At 39.4% G+C, this 19,512-nt stretch overlaps 1 protein-coding gene across 2 annotated transcripts in view; it reads left to right on the top strand.

Annotated features, from left to right (window-relative positions):
* The window catches only part of ATP8B4 (ATPase phospholipid transporting 8B4 (putative)), a 245,667-nt gene extending 226,421 nt beyond the window's left edge, over nucleotides 1–19,246 (top strand). For both annotated transcript variants that reach the window (XM_088472812.1, XM_088472813.1), the window contains exons 26-29: nucleotides 1,318–1,563; nucleotides 2,785–2,923; nucleotides 6,591–6,721; nucleotides 13,306–19,246. In XM_088472812.1, the coding sequence (XP_088328938.1) occupies nucleotides 1,318–1,563; nucleotides 2,785–2,923; nucleotides 6,591–6,721; nucleotides 13,306–13,587 (798 nt within the window). In that variant the 3' untranslated portion in view covers nucleotides 13,588–19,246. The remainder of the gene's footprint in view (nucleotides 1–1,317; nucleotides 1,564–2,784; nucleotides 2,924–6,590; nucleotides 6,722–13,305) is intronic.
* The last annotated feature ends 266 nt before the right edge of the window (nucleotides 19,247–19,512 follow it).

The following is a 19,512-nucleotide window of genomic DNA, read 5'->3' as shown; positions in this document are numbered from 1 at the left end:
GTCCGGATGGGGTCTGGGAGGGTCCAGTTGCATCTGCAGGGGGCTGCGGGGCTGTGGAAGAGAAGTAGCTGGTGAAAGAATGGCTGCAAAGCCACTCCCACACCGGCAGTCTTTGGACAGTGAAGTCATGACACCAGGTCACGGCACATCCGAAATGTTCTGGTTTTATTTATTACATTGCTGTTATAGGTAATTTTATTTTTATTACGGCCGGTCCTGTACGATCAAAACTCGATACGGGGGCCTCCGATTAGGAATGGTATACTAAGGATGGCCATCGACAGTCAATGGTTTGCAAACCGATATTAAGGAAGCATCCTTGGCAGTGACCTCAAACAATCAATGGTTTATATTGATGGTTGAACCCATCGGCCATCAATGGTACAGCTGTCAATGGCCATCATTACCGTATACCATAAAAATTGCTATTATTATGGTATACGGTGTTTAAAAAAATATATTTTTTTTTCATAAAATTGTGTTGGATAAGTTTTAAAAAGATGTTCTTGACATAATTCAGTCATAAAAAAAATTACAATTTCTGAGCGGTTTTTGGAAAACAAATTAGTCAGTTAAGTGGTTAAGGCCTCAATGTTTTTTTCAGTGGTGGTCAGCAGTAAACCCCGAAACACATACACTTGATATAAATGTTACTAAAAGGAGCAACGCAGAGTACAAACCCCTTTGAACATAGGGCCTGATTCAGCTTGGATCGCAATTGCATCTGTGAATCCTGATGAAACGCAGCTGCTAATATATGTAGATGCAGCCACAAAGTTACCCATGGATAGAGATGCCCACTGCTACCTTCTCTTCTGTGAGCGCAGACGCAGACCAGCGCACACATCGGGAACATCGACCACCATTGACTACTTGCGACTAGTCTGACCTGGCTCTAATTCATCGCTTCCCGGTACACGCAGAGAGCTCTTGTGCAGTGGAGTTGATCACACTGGCTAAATTATGGACGCCCATTAAACGGCGTCCAAACAGTAAGACACACCAGAATTTTTTAGACCCAATCACCTCCCCCAAACGCTTGCTAGCTGTCAATCATTTCTACATGTTCGCTGGCTTGCAGGTGCCATCGCAATGTGATCGCACACATGCGCTATTATGCATGCGCAGAGGATAAACATCACTCTGCTGCGTTGATTTTTGCAATTGCCATCCAAGCTAAAGCAGTCCCATAGTCTCCTTATTGTTTTGTTATAAAACTTCATCTAAAATAGAAGTGTAAAGACTGAATCTTATAATTGCAATACATAATTTATGTGAAAAGTGTACTAATATATAATATACTTGATTTATTTGTAGGATGTGAATGAACAAAACTGTATGGACTACACTAAACTGTATGAGCCTGGCCAGCTGAACCTACTGTTCAACAAGCGCAGATTCTTTATTTGTATATTACATGGCATTTACACCTCATTTGCCCTCTTCTTCATCCCCTTTGGGGCATTTTTTAACACAGCTGGAGAAGACGGAAAACATATTGCGGACTATCAGTCTTTTGCTGTCACTGTTGCTACAAGTCTAGTGATAGTGGTCAGCGTCCAGGTAATATACTGTAGCTTTATCAGATCTCGTCCATAAGTGTATCATTTCTACACCCGGTTGAGTCCCACTGCGCAATATTATTATCTTTTATTATTATTATTATTATTATTGTTATCTTTTCTATCACTATTTTATTATTGTTATCTTATTATTTAACTTGTATTCCTTTCACCCTGATTTTGTCTGTGCATTGTAAAGATCATTAAAGTGTTAGGCAATACTGGGATCCATCAGAATTCAGAAGCTTTGTGAGAAAGGTGGTATCTAGTTGAAATAATCTGGCTCTTGTCCAAGAACATGCAAATAATAGTCCAATATGATATTAATATCTATTTATAAACCAGTTTAATGTTTCTAGAAACATTAAGTAATACCCCTTTCAGATCGCTATTGCCGGGTCGCACCCGGGATTTGTACATGCGTCGATCCCAGGTGCGACCTTCCTGAGACCCCTTTCAGACTGGCAGCCCGACCCGCCACTAATGCCGGGTCGATAACGTCACTGCCATTGCTGCTGAGCTGGTGCTTGAAGATAAGATCGTTTCCAAGCGCCGGCTCTCCCTATGCAGTGAACGGGACCCGGGTTTACCGTTCACACTGCACCACGAGCCTGGTTGAACTCGTGTTCAACCCTGCTCGCTACCAGAGTTGAAATGCCAGGTCACTCTAACCGGGTTATTTCAACTGGCCCCTTTCACAATGCGCAGTAACCCGGGTTGCTGCGCGCTCATGTGCAATAACCCGGGTTACTTGATGGCAGTGTGAAAGGGGTATAACACAGTCAGTTTATTGTATGCCTTGCAAAGAACTATATATGTGCATACTTCTGTTTACAAATAATTGTTATAATGGTGGTTAATATCCTGTTGATTAACATAAAAACATTTGATAGCAGATAAGTTACACACAGCCCATCAAGGTGACCTTATTTTATACTTAGTTTCTTATATGTAGGATAGTCTCATGTCTATTCTCATCATGTTTTTATTTTTACCATGTGAATCTGGGCTACAGTAGCTTATTTCCAGTCCCTTGGGACTGGAAATAAGCTTTGAAGAGATTCACCAAGTAACTGCTTTGAATCAATCATATGAAAATGAGTATTTTACATCAGAATATTCATACCAAGCAATATTGGTTTAGAAATAAATTGTTATTCAGACTAAGGGGCCTTCAAACAACTATACTTGGTATCTGAGATATGCTGTGGTTGTGTTGCAGATTGGTCTGGACACCAGCTACTGGACAGCTATTAACCATTTCTTCATCTGGGGCAGCCTGGCTGTGTACTTTTCCATCTTATTTGCCATGCATGGAGATGGGATTTTTAATATCTTCCCCAGTCATTTCCCTTTTGTAGGTAAGTTGAGTTGATGGATCTACAATGCAGATAAATTTTAAATGTACATTTACAAGTGACATACCAGTTTTTAGCTGTTCTGTACATAAATAAGTTGTTGCCTATAGTCCATTAAATTTTTCTGTAAGTTTCATTACAAAGTAACACCGAATTTAGGATTTGCAGTGCAGTTACTTCATTTGCCTGCAGATTTCTCTCTTGCAGTTTCTGACTAGATACACTGACACCTGCAGATGATAAAATAGATATATAAATAGGTATTTTGCACTTTTGCTACAGAAGGATGCAGTTTTCTTTTTTGAAGGATGCATTTCACAGCAATAGTAGTTCCACTTTTAGCCAGTGGATAGCAAATTGTACAGGAGCCATGGGGGTAAATGTAGTAATTGTCTGCGGACATCAGCGAGTTTCGTGCGAGACTGCCCGATGATTTAAAGTAACAGTCATTTAAAAGGCAAATCAAACAGTTTTTGCCTTTTAAATCTGTGAGGCCCGTGCAAGACTGCCCACTTTAAAACAGTGGGCAGTCTTGCACGGGCCTCACAGATGCCTGCAGCCCACAGGCTATTACATTTACCCCATGGTCTCTCTAGTTCATGGGACACTTATTTTGCTAGGAGGGAAAACACATAATTGTTTTAAGAAGAACAACATGCAGATGTTATAGGGCCACTAAAGCCCCCAAAATTAAATATATAAATATTAATCACAAATGCCTAAAAGCTCCTATCTCATGAGATCTGTTAATATACTTCACATGTTGTTTGTATTTTAGCAACTAATACATACATATATATATATATATATTTATATATATTTATATATATATATTTATATATACACACACACAACACACACACACACACACACACACACACACACACACACACATATACAGTCAGGTGCATAAATATTGGGACATTGACAGAATTTTCATATTTTGGCTTCTATTCACCACCACAATGGCTTTAAAATGAAACAAACAAGATGTGCTTTAACTGCAGACTTTCAGATTTCATTTGAGGGTAATTACATCCAAATCAGGTGAACGGTGTAGGAATTACAACAGTTTCTATATGTGCCTCCCACTTTTAAAGGGGCCAAAAGTAATGGGACAAACTAAACAATCCTAAATCTAACTTTCACTTTTTAATACTTTGTTGCAAATCCTTTGCAGGCAATTACAGCCTGAAGTCTGGAACGCATAGACATCACCAGACGCTGGGTTTCATCCCTGGTGATGCTCTGCCAGGCCTCTACTGCAAATGTCTTCAGTTCCTGCTTGTTCTTGGGGCATTTTCCCTTCAGTTTTGTCTTCATCAAGTGAAATGCATGCTCAATCGGATTCAGGTCAGGGGATTGACTTGGCCATTGCATAACATTCCACTTTTTAGCCTTAAAAAGCTCTTTGGTTGCTTTTGCAGTATGCTTCGGGTCATTGTCCATCTGCACTGTGAAGCGCCATCCAATGAGTTCTGAAGCATTTGACTGAATATGAGCATATAATATTGCCCGAAACACTTCAGAAGTCATTCTGCTGCTTTTGTCAGCAGTCACATCATCAATAAATACAAGGGAACCAGTTCCATTGGCAGCCATACATTCCCATGCCATGACACTACCACCACCATGCTTCACTGATGAGGTGGTATGTTTTGGATCATGAGCAGTTCCTTTCCTTCTCCATACTCTTCTCTTCCCATCACTCTGGTACAAGTTGATCTTTGTCTCATCTGTCCATAGGATGTTGTTCCAGAACTGTAATGGCTTTTTTAGATGTTGTTTGGCAAACTCTAATCTGGCCTTTCTGTTTTTGTGGCTCACCAATGGTTTACATCTTGTGGTGAACCCTCTATATTCACTCTTGTGAAGTCTTCTCTTGATTGTTGACTTTGACACATATACACCTACCTCCTGGAGAGTGTTCTTGATCTGGCCAACTGTTGTGAAGGGACTTTTCTTCACCAGGGAAATAATTCTTTTGTCATCCACCACAGTTGTTTTCCATGGTCTTCTGGGTCTTTTGGTGTTGCTGAGCTCTCCGGTGCGTTCTTTCTTTTTAAGAATGTTCCAAACAGTTGATTTGGCCACACCTAATGTTTTTGCTATCTCTCTGATGGGTTGGTTTTGATTTTTCAGCCTAATGATGGCTTGCTTCACTGATAGTGACAGCTCTTTGGATCTCATATTGAGAGTCGACAGCAACTGATTCCAAATGCAAATGTCACACCTAGAATCAACTCCAGACCTTTTACCTGCTTAATTGATAATGAAATAACGAGGGAATAGCCCACACCTGTCCATGAAATAGCTTTTGAGTTGATAGTCCCATTACTTTTGGTCCCTTAAAAAGTGGGAGGCACATATAGAAACTGTTGTAATTCCTACACCGTTCACCTGATTTGGATGTAATTACCCTCAAATTAAATCTGAAAGTCTGCAGTTAAAGCACATCTTGTTTGTTTCATTTCAAAGCCATTGTGGTGGTAAATGGAGGCCAAAATATGAAAATTCTGTCATTGTCCCAATATTTATGCACCTGACTGTAGTAGCGAAAGTCTGGCACTCTCACTGTAATTAAAGTCAACTGTCCGGGTGCAAGTGTTTGCAAATTCAAATAACATGGGTGTAGGTACCATAAAGTACGTACTACACCACACTGCACTCCAGGACTTGAATGTAGAAAATTTATTGACCTGCTGTCAATAAATTTTCTACATTCAAGTCCTGGAGTGCAGTGTGGTGTAGTACGTACTTTATGGTACCTACACCCATGTTATATATATATATATATATACATATATATATATATATTAGGGATGTGCAGGCTCGGATAGGTTCGAGTTTGCACGTTGAGTTCGGATTTTTCCCTCCAAACAAACGGAACTCAGAAAGAGGCAAAACGTCATCTTGCATGGACGAACATCATCATTCCTGGCCTTTTGTCCAGGAATGATGTTGTTCGTCCATGGAAGATGACGTTTTGCCTCTTTCTGATATATTATTATTATATATATATTATTTTTTTTTTATATATATATTTATATATAAATAAATAATACACTCTAGCAGCACTCCTCACTGATGCTTGTTGAAAACAACGCAGGTGCCTTCCTCGCATAAACCAAACACGTTGTGATATGTTGTACAGCATGTAGATCAGGCGGCACTCAATGCAAACATATCACAGGAGACAGATATTGCCTGTCTGATATGTTTGCATTGAGTGCCGCCTGATCTATATATATATATATATATATATATATATATATATATATACAGAAACACACACACATCACTGTTAAGATTACATTTCACAATCTCCATTAAGATTTGGTTCTCTCATTTTTTTCAGTCCTCCACCTCTTGATTGGAAAAAGTCACTTCCCCCAACCAGCACAACCTTAGACACAGGCCTGGTGCTCCAGACATCGATCCCATACAAACAGCAGTGTCCACTTAAAAACACACAAGCCATATGGACACTAATGGGGCCATCTTGCCATTCATGGTATTTGGCTAATTGTATGCATGTACAACAGTGCAGACAATGACGTTCCTACTAAACTTCATATTTTTACCAAGTGTATGTGTTATGTAGGTAAAATGCACATCTGCCTTTATCCATGATGACAATCCATTATCTCTTTATTTATGTATTGAACAGGAAATGCCAGAAATTCCCTAAGCCAGAAAAGTGTTTGGCTTGTAATATTCCTGACCACTGTGATTTGTGTCATGCCCGTACTGACCTTCCGCTTCCTGAAGGTGGATCTAACGCCAACACTTAGTGATAAGGTATTGATTGAAGATGTGTCGTATTTATACCTTTCTCTTATGTCCCTTTTGACTTTTCAAAAGAATAACAAACCTAAGAAAAGTGTGCATTCATTTTACAGATTTTCTTAAATACTTACATTACAATAAATATTATAAGTATGAGCAGGTACTTTCTGCTGCTTACCCAGAAGGGAGGTATAAGTCTCACAGTGTGAAATATTACATTGCATCTTAAGGACTGTACCATTATCTCCAAATTTTGTTATTCATTTTTTATTTATTTATTTAACTGTTCTTATTGAAGCAAGATGTATCATTACATCATAAAAACTTGTACAATAGTTTCACAGTAATGACAAAAGAAGAACAAAGAAGAATCTTACTTCAATCTTTCAAAGAAGACAAATCACTGTATTGAAAACATTTAAAAGTTATAAAGTGTAGTTCACAAACTATAACAATATATTTAAAATAGGTGCTTACTTAGAAAGTGAGCAATGAATGAAATATGTCACCCGTTCCCCGGATTATGAAATAAAAAAAATATATAAAAGCGTATACTCTTATACGTCAATTGGGGGATCGTCCTCCAGCAATCTCAACCCATACCAAGATATCAGACGTAAGCAATTATGAATCTTTCTCTGCATAGAGAGAGACAGGGATCCAATGTAACTTTCCCAAACGTCAAAAAAAAACACACCTTTCTCAAACATGATCTCCACCCAGTCCATCCGAAAAATGTGGTAAAGTTTCTCTTAATATAAAGTAAATACAGGTGGGCCTGGATTTACTCAATTTTAAAGTATGGTTTTCTTGGCTGCAGAGCTTATAGCCATGAAGAGTTTTCTACCTCCCTTAGTGACACGTTGGGATTTAGAGGGAAATTCTAATATGGCCCATTCTGGTGTAATGGAGACATAATTAATCAGCATTCTCTCTGCGTCTCGCTTCACCCTCAACCAGAATCAACTAATTATTGGGCAATCCCAGAAGGAATGATACAAATCTGCCACAGAATTATGACATTTGGGACAAGTATACGAGGAAGACAATCCCATGAGATATTGTCTATTGGGAGAGAGAGAAGTTCTATGAATTACATTATAAAACAATTCCTGATACATACATGAGGACAGAAGTCTACAGGAGTTGTTGAGAAATCGCAGGAGATCTTGAGTGTAAAAATGAACAAGCCACTGTCCCATTCCTGTGTGAGATGCAGTATGGTCTATAGGATTTTCCAGGGACACATAATAATAAGAGAGAGCTTTCTGACAAGTAGGCCTCTGCCTCAATAAGTTATCAAAACAGTTATCCCAATCAGAATCCCCCATATTCCTTATACCAGTAGAGATATAATGCTGTCCTTGTAAAAAACGCTGAAGTATTTCAAATGTATCCACTGCCTCCGAATATAAAAGAGGTCTCTTGTTCTCAAGGTGGACTAGACTATTTAAAGAGCTTATTCCCCTGCCCTCCAAATGGTGACCAGAAAATTCTGGATTCTTACTAAAAGGGAGGAGTAGAGATTGGTGAACATTAAGCCCATTTCGTTGTCGTATAATATGCCAGACTCTTGTTGTAGTCCAAAGAAGAGGATTGTCCTGATGTTTCCATGGTATATCCTGGTCAAGTATGTGTAGGAAGCTAGATATACTCATATTATCCATAAATTGAGATTCCAGGGAAGTATTGGCATATAAGTCTCTTTCATGTAATCAATCAATTAGATAACGCAGCTGAGCTGCATGACTATATCGTTTTATGTTGGGAAAATTGATGCCCCCATTGGGTCTAGTCTGCCACAGTTTTTGCAGGCTAATGCGGGGTCTTTTCCCATGCCATATAAAAGAGTAGAATCTTGCGTTAATCATTTTTGCATCCCTTTGGGTGAGAAGAAGGGGTAAAGCTTGTAACCGATAAAGTAGTCTGGGAAACATGATCATTTTGATCAAATTCGCCCGGCCGAGATACGAAAGTATCAAATGATCCCACCCCCTGAGCTCCTCGATTAGGTGTTGGATTGCTTGAGTGTTATTAATTTTTTAACATAAGTGTTAAAACTACTGGAGCTATAGGTTCTTGAATGCTTCAGACATGATCTCCACCATATGATGACTAATTTATTGGCCTCAGCCTACCCCATACAACTTATTCTAAGAATTATTTGCTGTATCTCTCTGGCTATTGCCTAGTTATATAATAAACCAAGAGCAGCTTATTTTGTTTGCCCTTAGATACACTTCAAAATTTTGTCCAGAAGGTAGCTTTGCGGCCTAGCGAAGAACAAAGAAAATATACAACTTTTGATGACCTATATACATTTAGACTGGTACAGCAAATTATTCCTGCACGGGAATTTTTTTCCCTCAAATTATATAATATATAAATAAATAAATGTGTCTGTACAAGACCAAATTGAATAATAATATACCGTATATACTCTAGTATAAATCGACCCGAATATAAGCCGAGGTACCTAATTTTACCACAAAAAACTGGGAAAACTTATTCACTCGAGTATATGCCTAGGGTGGGAAATGCAGCAGCTACTGGTAGTAATCCCTCCCCTAGTACTGCCCCCAGTAGTAATATTCCCCTCTGGTGGTGCCCCCAGTAGTAATACCCCCCCTGGTAGTGCCCCCAGTATTAATCCCCCCCTGGTACTGCCCCCAGTAATAATCCCCCACCCCTGGTACTGCCCGCAGTAGTAATACCTCCCTGGTAGTGCCCCCAGTAGTAATACCTCCCTGGTAGTGCCCCCAGTAGTAATACCCCCCTGGTAGTGCCCCCAGTAGTAATACCCCCCTGGTAGTGCCCCAGTAGTAATCCCCCCCTGGTACTGCCCCCAGTAGTAGTGCCCCCAGTAGTATTAATCCCCCCCTGGTAGTGACCCCAGTAATATTAATCCCTCCCCTAGTACTGCCCACCGTAGAGAGATGTAATATAAAAAAAAAACTTACCTGAAACCCTGCTCCTGGTCCCGAAGCTGCTACTGGATCCTCCGGCCGCTTTGCATTATGGGAGAGACGTCGTCATGACGACGTCTCTCCCATTACCCACTGCGGGAGCCGGAAGATGGCTCCCGCAGTGGGAGCAGCAGCAGCCGATGAGAGTCTGACAGACTCTCATCGGCTGCTGATTACAACAAACACACAGCTGCCGGCTCCGGCGGCTGTGTGTTTGGCAGTGTGTAGTGCTGACCGAACTCCGTCCGGTCAGCGCTACACACGCGGTGCAGCTGTGTCACAGAGACACAGTCTGCACAGCGTCCCGCATGGTACGTTACTCACTCGAGTATAAGCCGAGGGGGTGCTTTTTCAGCACAAAAAATGTGCTGAAAAACTCAGCTTATACACGAGTATATACGGTAGCTAAAAAGCCAAATTATATATTTCTGGTGGTTAATGAATTTAAAATGTAACTTTTAATATATGTCAAATTTAGATGAGAGAGATCTAACATAAGTTCAAAAAGATTTTTAACTAGATAAAAAGCAAGACAATACACCGTTGAATAAATATGAACTAGGGAAAATATAAAAAAAAATACGAAAAAAGTGGTTGTAAAGTGCAAACACAACACTTAATAAAATAAAGACCAAACCACAGTTTCAATTCTATGCAATTTATAGATAGTCTAATACAGTCAGGTGCATAAATATTGGGACATTGACAGAATTTTCATATTTTGGCCTCTGTTCACCACCACAATGGCTTTGAAATCAAACAAACAAAATGTGCTTTAACTGCAGACTTTCAGATTTAATTTGAGGGTAATTACATCCAAATCAGGTGAACGGTGTAGGAATTACAACGGTTTCTATATGTGCCTCCCACTTTTTAAGGGGCCAAAAGTAATGGGACAAACTAAACAATCATAAATCTAACTTTCACTTTTTAATACTTTGTTGCAAATCCTTTGAAGGCAATTACAGCCTGAAGTCTGGAACGAATAGACATCACCAGATGCTGGGTTTCATCCCTGGTGATGCTCTGCCAGGCCTCTACTGCAAATGTCTTCAGTTCCTGCTTGTTCTTGGGGCATTTTCCCTTCGGTTTTGTCTTCATCAAGTGAAATGCATTCTCAATCGGTTTCAGGTCAGGGGATTGACTTGGCCATTGCATAATATTCCATTTTTTAGCCTTAAAAAATTATTTGGTTGCTTTTGCAGTATGCTTCGGGTCATTGTCCATCTGCACTGTGAAGCGCCGTCCAATGACTTCTGAAGCATTTGACTGAATATGAGCATATAATATTGCCCAAAACACTTCAGAATTCATTCTGCTGCTTTTGTCAGCAGTCATATCATCAATAAATACAAGGGAATCCGTTCCATTGGCAGCCATACATGCCCATGCCATGACACTAACACCACCATGCTTCACTGATGAGGTGGTATGTTTTGGATCATGAGCAGTTCCTTTCCTTCTCCATACTCTTCTCTTCCCATCACTCTGGTACAAGTTGCTCTTTGTCTCATCTGTCCATAGGATGTTGTTCCAGAACTGTAATGGCTTTTTTAGATGTTGTTTGGCAAACTCTAATCTGGTCTTCCTGTTTTTGAGGCTCACCAATGGTTTACATCTTGTGGTGAATCCTCTATATTCACTCTTATGAAGTCTTCTCTTGATTGTTGACTTTGACACATATACACCTACCTCCTGGAGAGTGTTCTTGATTTGGCCAACTGTTGTGAAGGGGTTTTTCTTCACCAGGGAAATAATTCTTCTGTCATCCACCACAGTTGTTTTGGTGTTGCTGAGCTCTCCGGTGCGTTCTTTCTTTTTAAGAATGTTCCAAACAGTTGATTTGGCCACACCTAATGTTTTTGCTATCTCTCTGATGGGTTGGTTTTGATTTTTCAGCCTAATGATGGCTTGCTTCACTGATAGTGACATCTCTTTGGATCTCATATTGAGAATCGACAGCCACCGATTCCAAATGCAAATGTCACACCTAGAATCAACTCCAGATCTTTTACCTGCTCAATTGATCAGGAAATAACGAGGGAATAGCCCACACCTGTCCATGAAATAGCTTTTGAGTTGATAGTCCCATTACTTTTGGCCCCTTAAAAAGTGGGAGGCACATATAGAAACCGTTGTAATTCCTACACCGTTCACCTGATTTGGATGTAATTACCCTCAAATTAAATCTGAAAGTCTGCAGTTAAAGCACATCTTGTTTGTTTCATTTCAAAGCCATTGTGGTGGTGAACAGAGGCCAAAATATGAAAATTCTGTAAATGTCCCAATATTTATGCACCTGACTGTATATATCAGCAGGGTTGGAGAGATAATGTAAAAATCTACAAACAGATGGTGCACAGTGGTAAAATTGTAAAATACTTTGAAAAATGTGGAAAATGGGGTATTGTGACCTCTGCTGTCCCATGCTTGTCGTATGGACAGTGAACAGGGGATGAGGGGGTCACAAACAATCCACACTAGAGTGTGATGACAGGTTAGGCACTATAACTTCTGCTTACCACCATTGCTGTGATACAGTAAATGATGGATGAGAGAGCTAATTATGCATTCCTCTAATCCAGGGGTGGCCAAACTCTGTCCTCGAGAGCTACCAACAGTTCACGTTTTCAAGGTCACCCAGCAGGTGCACAGGTGTAGTCATTACTCACTGACACATTTTGAAAGATCCACAGGTGGAGCTAATTATTTCACTTGTGATTCTGTGAGGAGACCTGGAAAACGTGAACTGTTGGTAGCTCTCGAGGACCGAGTTTGGCCACCCCTGCTCTAATCTAATAGAAACAAGGTAGGGTTAGATAAATCCTGCATAAAGAGGAATTATTATTCCTGTTCACCGTTTGTCTAGAACATTGAACGGTAAATGAGAGTATAAAACCATGTGCCGCATGCCTAAATAAGGTACAAAAAAGATCTAAATATAGAAGATATTCAAATGTTCACAAGTTGAGGCAAGATTGCAAAGCATACCACATAAATGCTATCCCTCCAAAACGTAGTTTGTGTCAAATATCATATATTGCAAGGAGAAGCAAAGACAGAAAAATCTTATTCTAGGGCACACTTTTGAAATATTACAGTATTATGGATGTTTATAATATGACTTTTAATATATATCACCCCTAAAAGTAAATCAGCAGCATTAATGCTATATAAACTGTGCTGGAATATGCACATTAATGATGTTACAAAAAAAACCTTCAATCTGCACAACACATAATAGTGTCACAATTCACAACATATGGTGTATATTACTAATATAAACTAGAGAGATAGAAAAGGCTGCATTTTTCAATATTTTAGGGGATGAGAGTGTTCGTCATTGAGTGATCCCTTAAAACAGGGTTTCAACATGTGTTCTGCTGGGGTATTTAACTCCTTTGTTGCCAAGGAGGATCTAGTCAACAGGTTAATTGCAAAGGACCTATATTCATGCTAGAAAACAGGGAATGAGGCCAGGAAGAGAGAGCAAAGTAGTTAGTAAAAGTTGTAAGAGAAGTATATGCCAGCCAAAGAGTAAAAGTCCCCTGAGGTGGATAATACATTACTTCTAATGAACTTTTGTGTATATGTTGCAGAAATATATCCTGTTCTGTTGGTTGCTTTCAGGTACGATACTTGCAGCAGGCTAAGAAGAGACGGAAACCATTGGCAAACCACATGCGAAGGGTGCACAGAACTAGCTCCAGGAGATCTGGTTATGCCTTTGCTCATCAAGAAGGATATGGTGAACTTATTACATCTGGCAAAAACATGCGTTTCAATGATCCACAGTCCTCATCAGGTCTGGCAAAAACTATGCTGAGCAGTACAAGCTGGATAGAGAATTTACGGAAGAAAACTGCAGATAATTTTAATAGTTTCAGTAGTGACAAAACTTCAAAATTATGAAGTATGCAACTATAGTTGGGACAATTGTTTTTTGTTGTTTTGGATTTTTTGTTTATTTTCCTTCAGTTGCCATATTTTTTTTTTCACTGTGTCTTTTTCAAAACCAAAGGGGGATCACCTATATCTCCTAATACTGGGCAACATTATGGGCTGTCAGAACATGCCACATTGGCCATTAGAATATGGAAAGGCCATTCCGGAAAATGTCCCTTGGCAAATGCCCCTTGTGTTCCAAACACTGCTGAAGATTCACTGTAACTGAACAGTTGTGGTCGCCCATACTGTGATCTAGAACTCTGCACTGTAGTCATTTTCTGACCAGCAACTGTTTATGAATGTCACAGGCATTTGTTTCTAACCATAGACTGCAGTTTTTAGGTTTCTAAATGTACACTGATGGTACACACAGCTTTAGCCTGACCATTTATAGTGCCATCACCAATGTTATACTGTTATTCCACATGTGCAGCATTTTCCATGCTAGTATGCTTACTTTTTAGTTCCAAAATAGTTTTCTATTTAATTCCCTTTAAAGCAGGGTAATATTCATATGTTCACAACAATGCTGCTATTTTTGGTCGCCGGAGAATAACTTCTCTGCCTGGAAATTGATTGCTCCATTTACAGCTGTCATTGGCGTTCATTTCTGGATTTGAGAGAGAAAACTACAACAGAAGATTTATGGGTTGTTTTTTTTTATATCCCGATCCTAGCTTACTGGCTGTCATGTTGATTTGTATAGTAGATGTCCCATTAGAGAGCAATATATAACTTTGACATAATATTTGTAATAATACAGAATATACGGTTCAAATTTGTTCCATGTGGAACTTACAACATTCCTTCCAATACAAGATGAATGTCTGTTACATCGCTGCCTTTCCAGCAGTATGAATGTGAGAAGTGGGGGTCTATGCTTCTGAACATCATTATGCATGAAATTTAAAAGGGCAATGCTTTTTCTAGCCGTGTTTTGCTATTAAAATCATTGCCTTTTTAAATTTTGGGCATGAACATAATCAGAAGCGCTAGGTTTTAGAACTCTAAGCTTGTTAAATAAATAAACCCCCAGGTGTTGTAAATCAGGTGATTAGTGGCCCAGTTCGAAATACTGCTCTATATAACAGTCTAATGCTGGGTACACACTGTGTCTTTCGTACAGCTGACGAGCGATAGATGTATCATGTCGGCCATGCAGCACAGCAGATGCAATATATCTTGCAGATATATTGTGTGCATCTGCCGGTGTATGGGCGACTGACCCTTTATGTTAGCAGCAGGTACCACCATCAATTACATCGCAACTGGGCTGGCAAATTTAAATGCTCGCCCATTTGTGATGTCAGGCCAGACATATTGGCATGATTCAGATTTGGGAATAGAGTAAGAGAGAGCAAGGAACTACATCTTGGTAAAACCATGTTACACTGCAGGTGGAGCAGATTTAAAATGTGCAGACAGGTTTGGGAGGGCTGTGCCCAAACTGAAATATAGATTGCAGTGTAAAAATAAAGCTGTTCAGTATTTGTGGGCTGCATGCAAAATCAGCCAGAATTTACCCCACATGCAGAAACAATGTGTGTATTTGTACCGCTTGCATTGCAACATGGTTTGCCCAGGTGCACAGTTACTTGCTCTATCTTACTCTATTCTCAAATCTGTATCAGGCCCATCAAACGGCCGTTTGGTAAGTGTATATGCCGTTTGGTAAACGTACAGTATATGCTTACCAAATTAGTCGGCAGGATAGTCAGGCAGCCCTCATTAGGGGGAGATGCATAAAATTCAGCAAGCGATAAAGTGGAGAAGTTGCCCATAGCAACCAATTAGCTTTTGTCATTTTATAGCATGTTCTAGACACATGATACAGTAGCTGAAAGTTGATCGGTTGCTATGGGTAACTTCTCTCTCTCTAAGGTTTAATACATCCCCCCAATCTAGTATCTGCTGTGAATTAGATAACTGAAGCAGTCATATGACCATATAGAGTGGTCCTATTAATCAATTATCACCTGATATGATTACTTTCATTTTGTAAAGATGTTATTTTTATTAGAATGGAAATATTAAATTGCTGACTTATCTGCAAGGAAGACAAATATTTACTCAGGGGGCTAACCATTCATATAATGCTTGTGCCTATGCATGCATACCTTGCTCATGCACTTCATTGGTGTTAACAGTGAAATTATAAACCCATTTATTCAAGAGTGGACTATAATACACTGTACTGGGGGGTTAAGTAACACTCATAGCTTTACAAATGATGGAATACATTCAGTGTGACTGAAATATCTAATTTCCAGGCCAATACTGGTTGTCCAAAAGGTCTGGCCAAGTGACATTTGAGCTAATACTGGCTCGCCGTCAGTAGTCATACAATTGACATAAGCAAAATGAACTGAACCTGGCTAAACAATATTTTTTCTTACGTATATGTTCACAGTGCTGCAGCAACAACAACTCCATATATAATAATGACAATCTGTTTTCCTTCTGACTATGCACCATACTTGCCTTCTTTTCTGACCTTCCCTCCAGGTGCAAAATAAGTGTGTACTGAGGGACAATGCAATTTGCTCTATTCCTCACAACAATGAAATTTGCATTGATGCACAGCGAAGGGCAGGGCATTATGATGCCATTGGCATCAAATTGTTCAATCAAAGCTTCACCCACTTTAGAAGAAATTGAAGCAGAATCTGGGAGGGTGGTCTACTCAGCAGAATGGACTCCCCTCCCCATGTTTATGGAGTATTCCAGTTGAGTAGAGAAGTATGCTAAGGACTATCAATACATACACACTCCTGCTGATCATATAGGCGGCCGTGGTCATAGAAAACCACAGAAGAAGTGTTCATGCACTTTCTGTTATTTTTTCCTAACTCGCTGAATACACTGATACTGGCAAACCATAGAGATGTGCAGGCACCAGGATCAATTATCCCATTGGGCAGTATTTCTAGAGGTGTCTGCTCTCATTTTGTTCCCTCTGGAAGAGTCATAAAGTCGCCTGAATCACTGCTTGCAGCCATCCACAATAATTTCTGTTACATTTCAGTAGCTGCTACAATCGGGTAACTGTATCGCTTTAGTGCAGACATAGGAACCTAAAGTATGAGTAGGTCCAACTAGAAGGTGTCATTTTGCACCTTGTCAAAACATTGTTGCTTTTGTGCTAAAAGCAAAATAAGGCGGTATTCTCCCTGCATACAAAAAAAATCTAAAAAAAAATAGCATTTGCATAACCGGAATTTGCTCCTCGCTCTAAATGTAGAGGTTAAACATACTTGCCTACACTCCCTTAAGTCGCGGGAGGCTCACGATTATTCGGGTAGCCACCGCACCAATGGAAGTGTAGGCAGATCTTCCTAGTGAAGTGGGCAGGATGGGGAGATTTAATGCTGAATTTGCAGGTCTGCGGGGAGGGGGTGGGGCTAAATGGTGCGTTTTGCATAATTTAGCCTGCTCCCTCACGAACCCGCGAATCGCTGGCCTAATTACGTCAACAGTCCAGCCCCGCCTCCTGAACCAGCCTGCCGGAGGGCTGCTCCCGGAAACCATTTATAGGAAGTCGGTAAGTATGAGTTTAAATAATTAATTATAAAACAAGAGATAAATGTGTCATGCATTTAAGTTCTATTTATAAAAAGGGCAGGGTTTTTTTTTTTTTGTAAATACAAAATCATATTCAAATTCAAGTTACCATAAAGCTATTTGTACTGGCTGCAAATTCAATAAGAAAACACATCTAAGATGTCGGTCTGCAGAAAAATGAGTTGGACAAAAATAGTTTAGTTTTGCATTGATGTATTTTCATCACAGTAGACTGGAGGCAGCTTTCTTGGCTGTGCTGAATGAAAATTCTTGAGAATATATATTCACTACTTGCTATTAGCTTCTGATAGTACAGAGGCACAGAGCACAATGTTATTAGTTCATGGTAAATTGATAGTGTATTGGTTCAGCCCACAAAATGGCTGTCTCCATTGTTTGTTATGGGCCCAACTTTAACAATTTAAGTTTTATATCTGAATTTAATTACTGTACATTCTGCATAATTCCTAGCACTATTACTGATAAATATACTGTACCTAAAGATGTCTTGTGTAGTTAAAATGCAACAGAAGGAAAGGCATGACTACAGCAACGTTCTTTATACTAAAGATATCATCTTTGTAGCCTTGAAATGTTTACAGCATACTTACCGACATTCTGACAGCCCCCTTCGGGAAGGGGGTGCCAGGTCGGTGCAGCAGAGAGGGGGCGTGCCAGTGCAATCGCGGCCCCGCCCCCGCTTTATAATTACATTCCTGTATGTCCTTCATTATCCCTGCATTTCCTCCATTATCCCTGCATTTCCTCCATTATCCCTGCATTTCCTCCATTATCCCTGCATTTCCTTCATTATCCCTGCATTTCCTTCATTATCCCTGCATTTCTTTAATTATCCCTGCATTTCCTTCATTATCCCTGCATTTCATCCATTATCCCTTCATTATCCCTGCATTTCTTTCATTATTCCTGTATTTTCTTCACAATTCCCCCTCTTCTTTTATTATTCCTCCAATTCGTTCGTTATGCCTGCATTTCCTTCATTATTATTTCATTTTGTGTATTATTCCTGCAGTGCTTTTGGAATGCTTTAGATGTGTATCTGTGCTGGATACATGCACAGCTGTTATATATTGTTGGGGACAAGTGTGATGTGCAAGAGAAGAGAGGGCATATTAACTGGTCACAAGGTGTGACCAGTACTTGCATTGTACTGGACCATGCCCTGTCTCGTTCTCCTCCACGTACAGCACAATGTACATGCTGTGCACACCAGCCTGATCTGGACAAAGCTGTCCCTATCTGGAAGAGGGGACTGAGTTGGTGTGATCGATGGTTGCATTTCATTCTATAATATCTATACAGTTTTCTATAGGGGACAGTGTATAAAAGTAGGTGTTGCCTATAGCAACCAGACTGTAAGTTTTCTAGTACAGTTTAGAAACTGAAAGCCAATATCTGACTGATTGCTCATGACACCACCACCTGGTTTACACGTTTCCTGTGGTATTCATAAATATTCCTCAGTGTATTTCCCAACAATGTCACTTGGTCATTAGGTATAAACTATGGTAGACTCTCATGAAAGTATAATGTGTCATGTTTGGTTTATCTGCATATAAGTATGAGGGTGTATTTATTTTCACTTTGCAAATGTCATTCGTCTTCTCCAGCTATGCACAGACACCTGGACCTGCAATGCAATCGGCAAAGAATTCTTTCTGAACAGTCTAACGCATAGACAAACAGTCACATATTATTCATCTGTTGGGCTATGTTTGGTTGCTAGGAAATTCTTATTACTGCTGGGAATCACATATGCTTTAATGTATTCTACACCAAGTTCTACAGTCTGGGATTTGTTATCTGTTTCAATGTTTGGAAATCAAAAACAAAAGATATGGTGTAATCCGTTATGTATTTACATAAGGCAAAAAGCTGTTTATATATATATATATATATATATATATAATTATTTTAGATACTCGTATAGATTAGTTTAGGATACTATAAAATATTTGGCTTTCGTTTTGTGCGATAGAGAATTTACAACTCTGTGTTCATGACATCATACCAAAGAGTTTGCGCTCTTTTGTAACATAAGGTTTACATATGTACATAAAGTTCCATAATTTATTTAAGTTCTTTATATACAGAATATTTTCTATAAATATACTGTTTCTAAGTAATTATTTGTATTGTGTGATTTGTTTTATACTAAGCTTAAATATTACTAATACATTTGATCATTTTAATAAGGGCAGTGCCACATAGTATTGTTACATACAGTTTTTAGACTTTATACACAAAGAGCTAGAAAGGTAACAGACATAGGCTAGGTGCGTCGGTGCTTATTTCACAATTGAGCAG

This window comes from Taudactylus pleione, unplaced genomic scaffold (genome assembly GCF_031769625.1).
Source record: "Taudactylus pleione unplaced genomic scaffold, aTauple2 ptg000129l, whole genome shotgun sequence".
Taxonomy (NCBI): Eukaryota; Metazoa; Chordata; class Amphibia; order Anura; family Myobatrachidae; genus Taudactylus; species Taudactylus pleione.
Note: the sequence above shows the minus strand (reverse complement) of the source record. Positions and strands in the feature narration are given on the sequence as shown.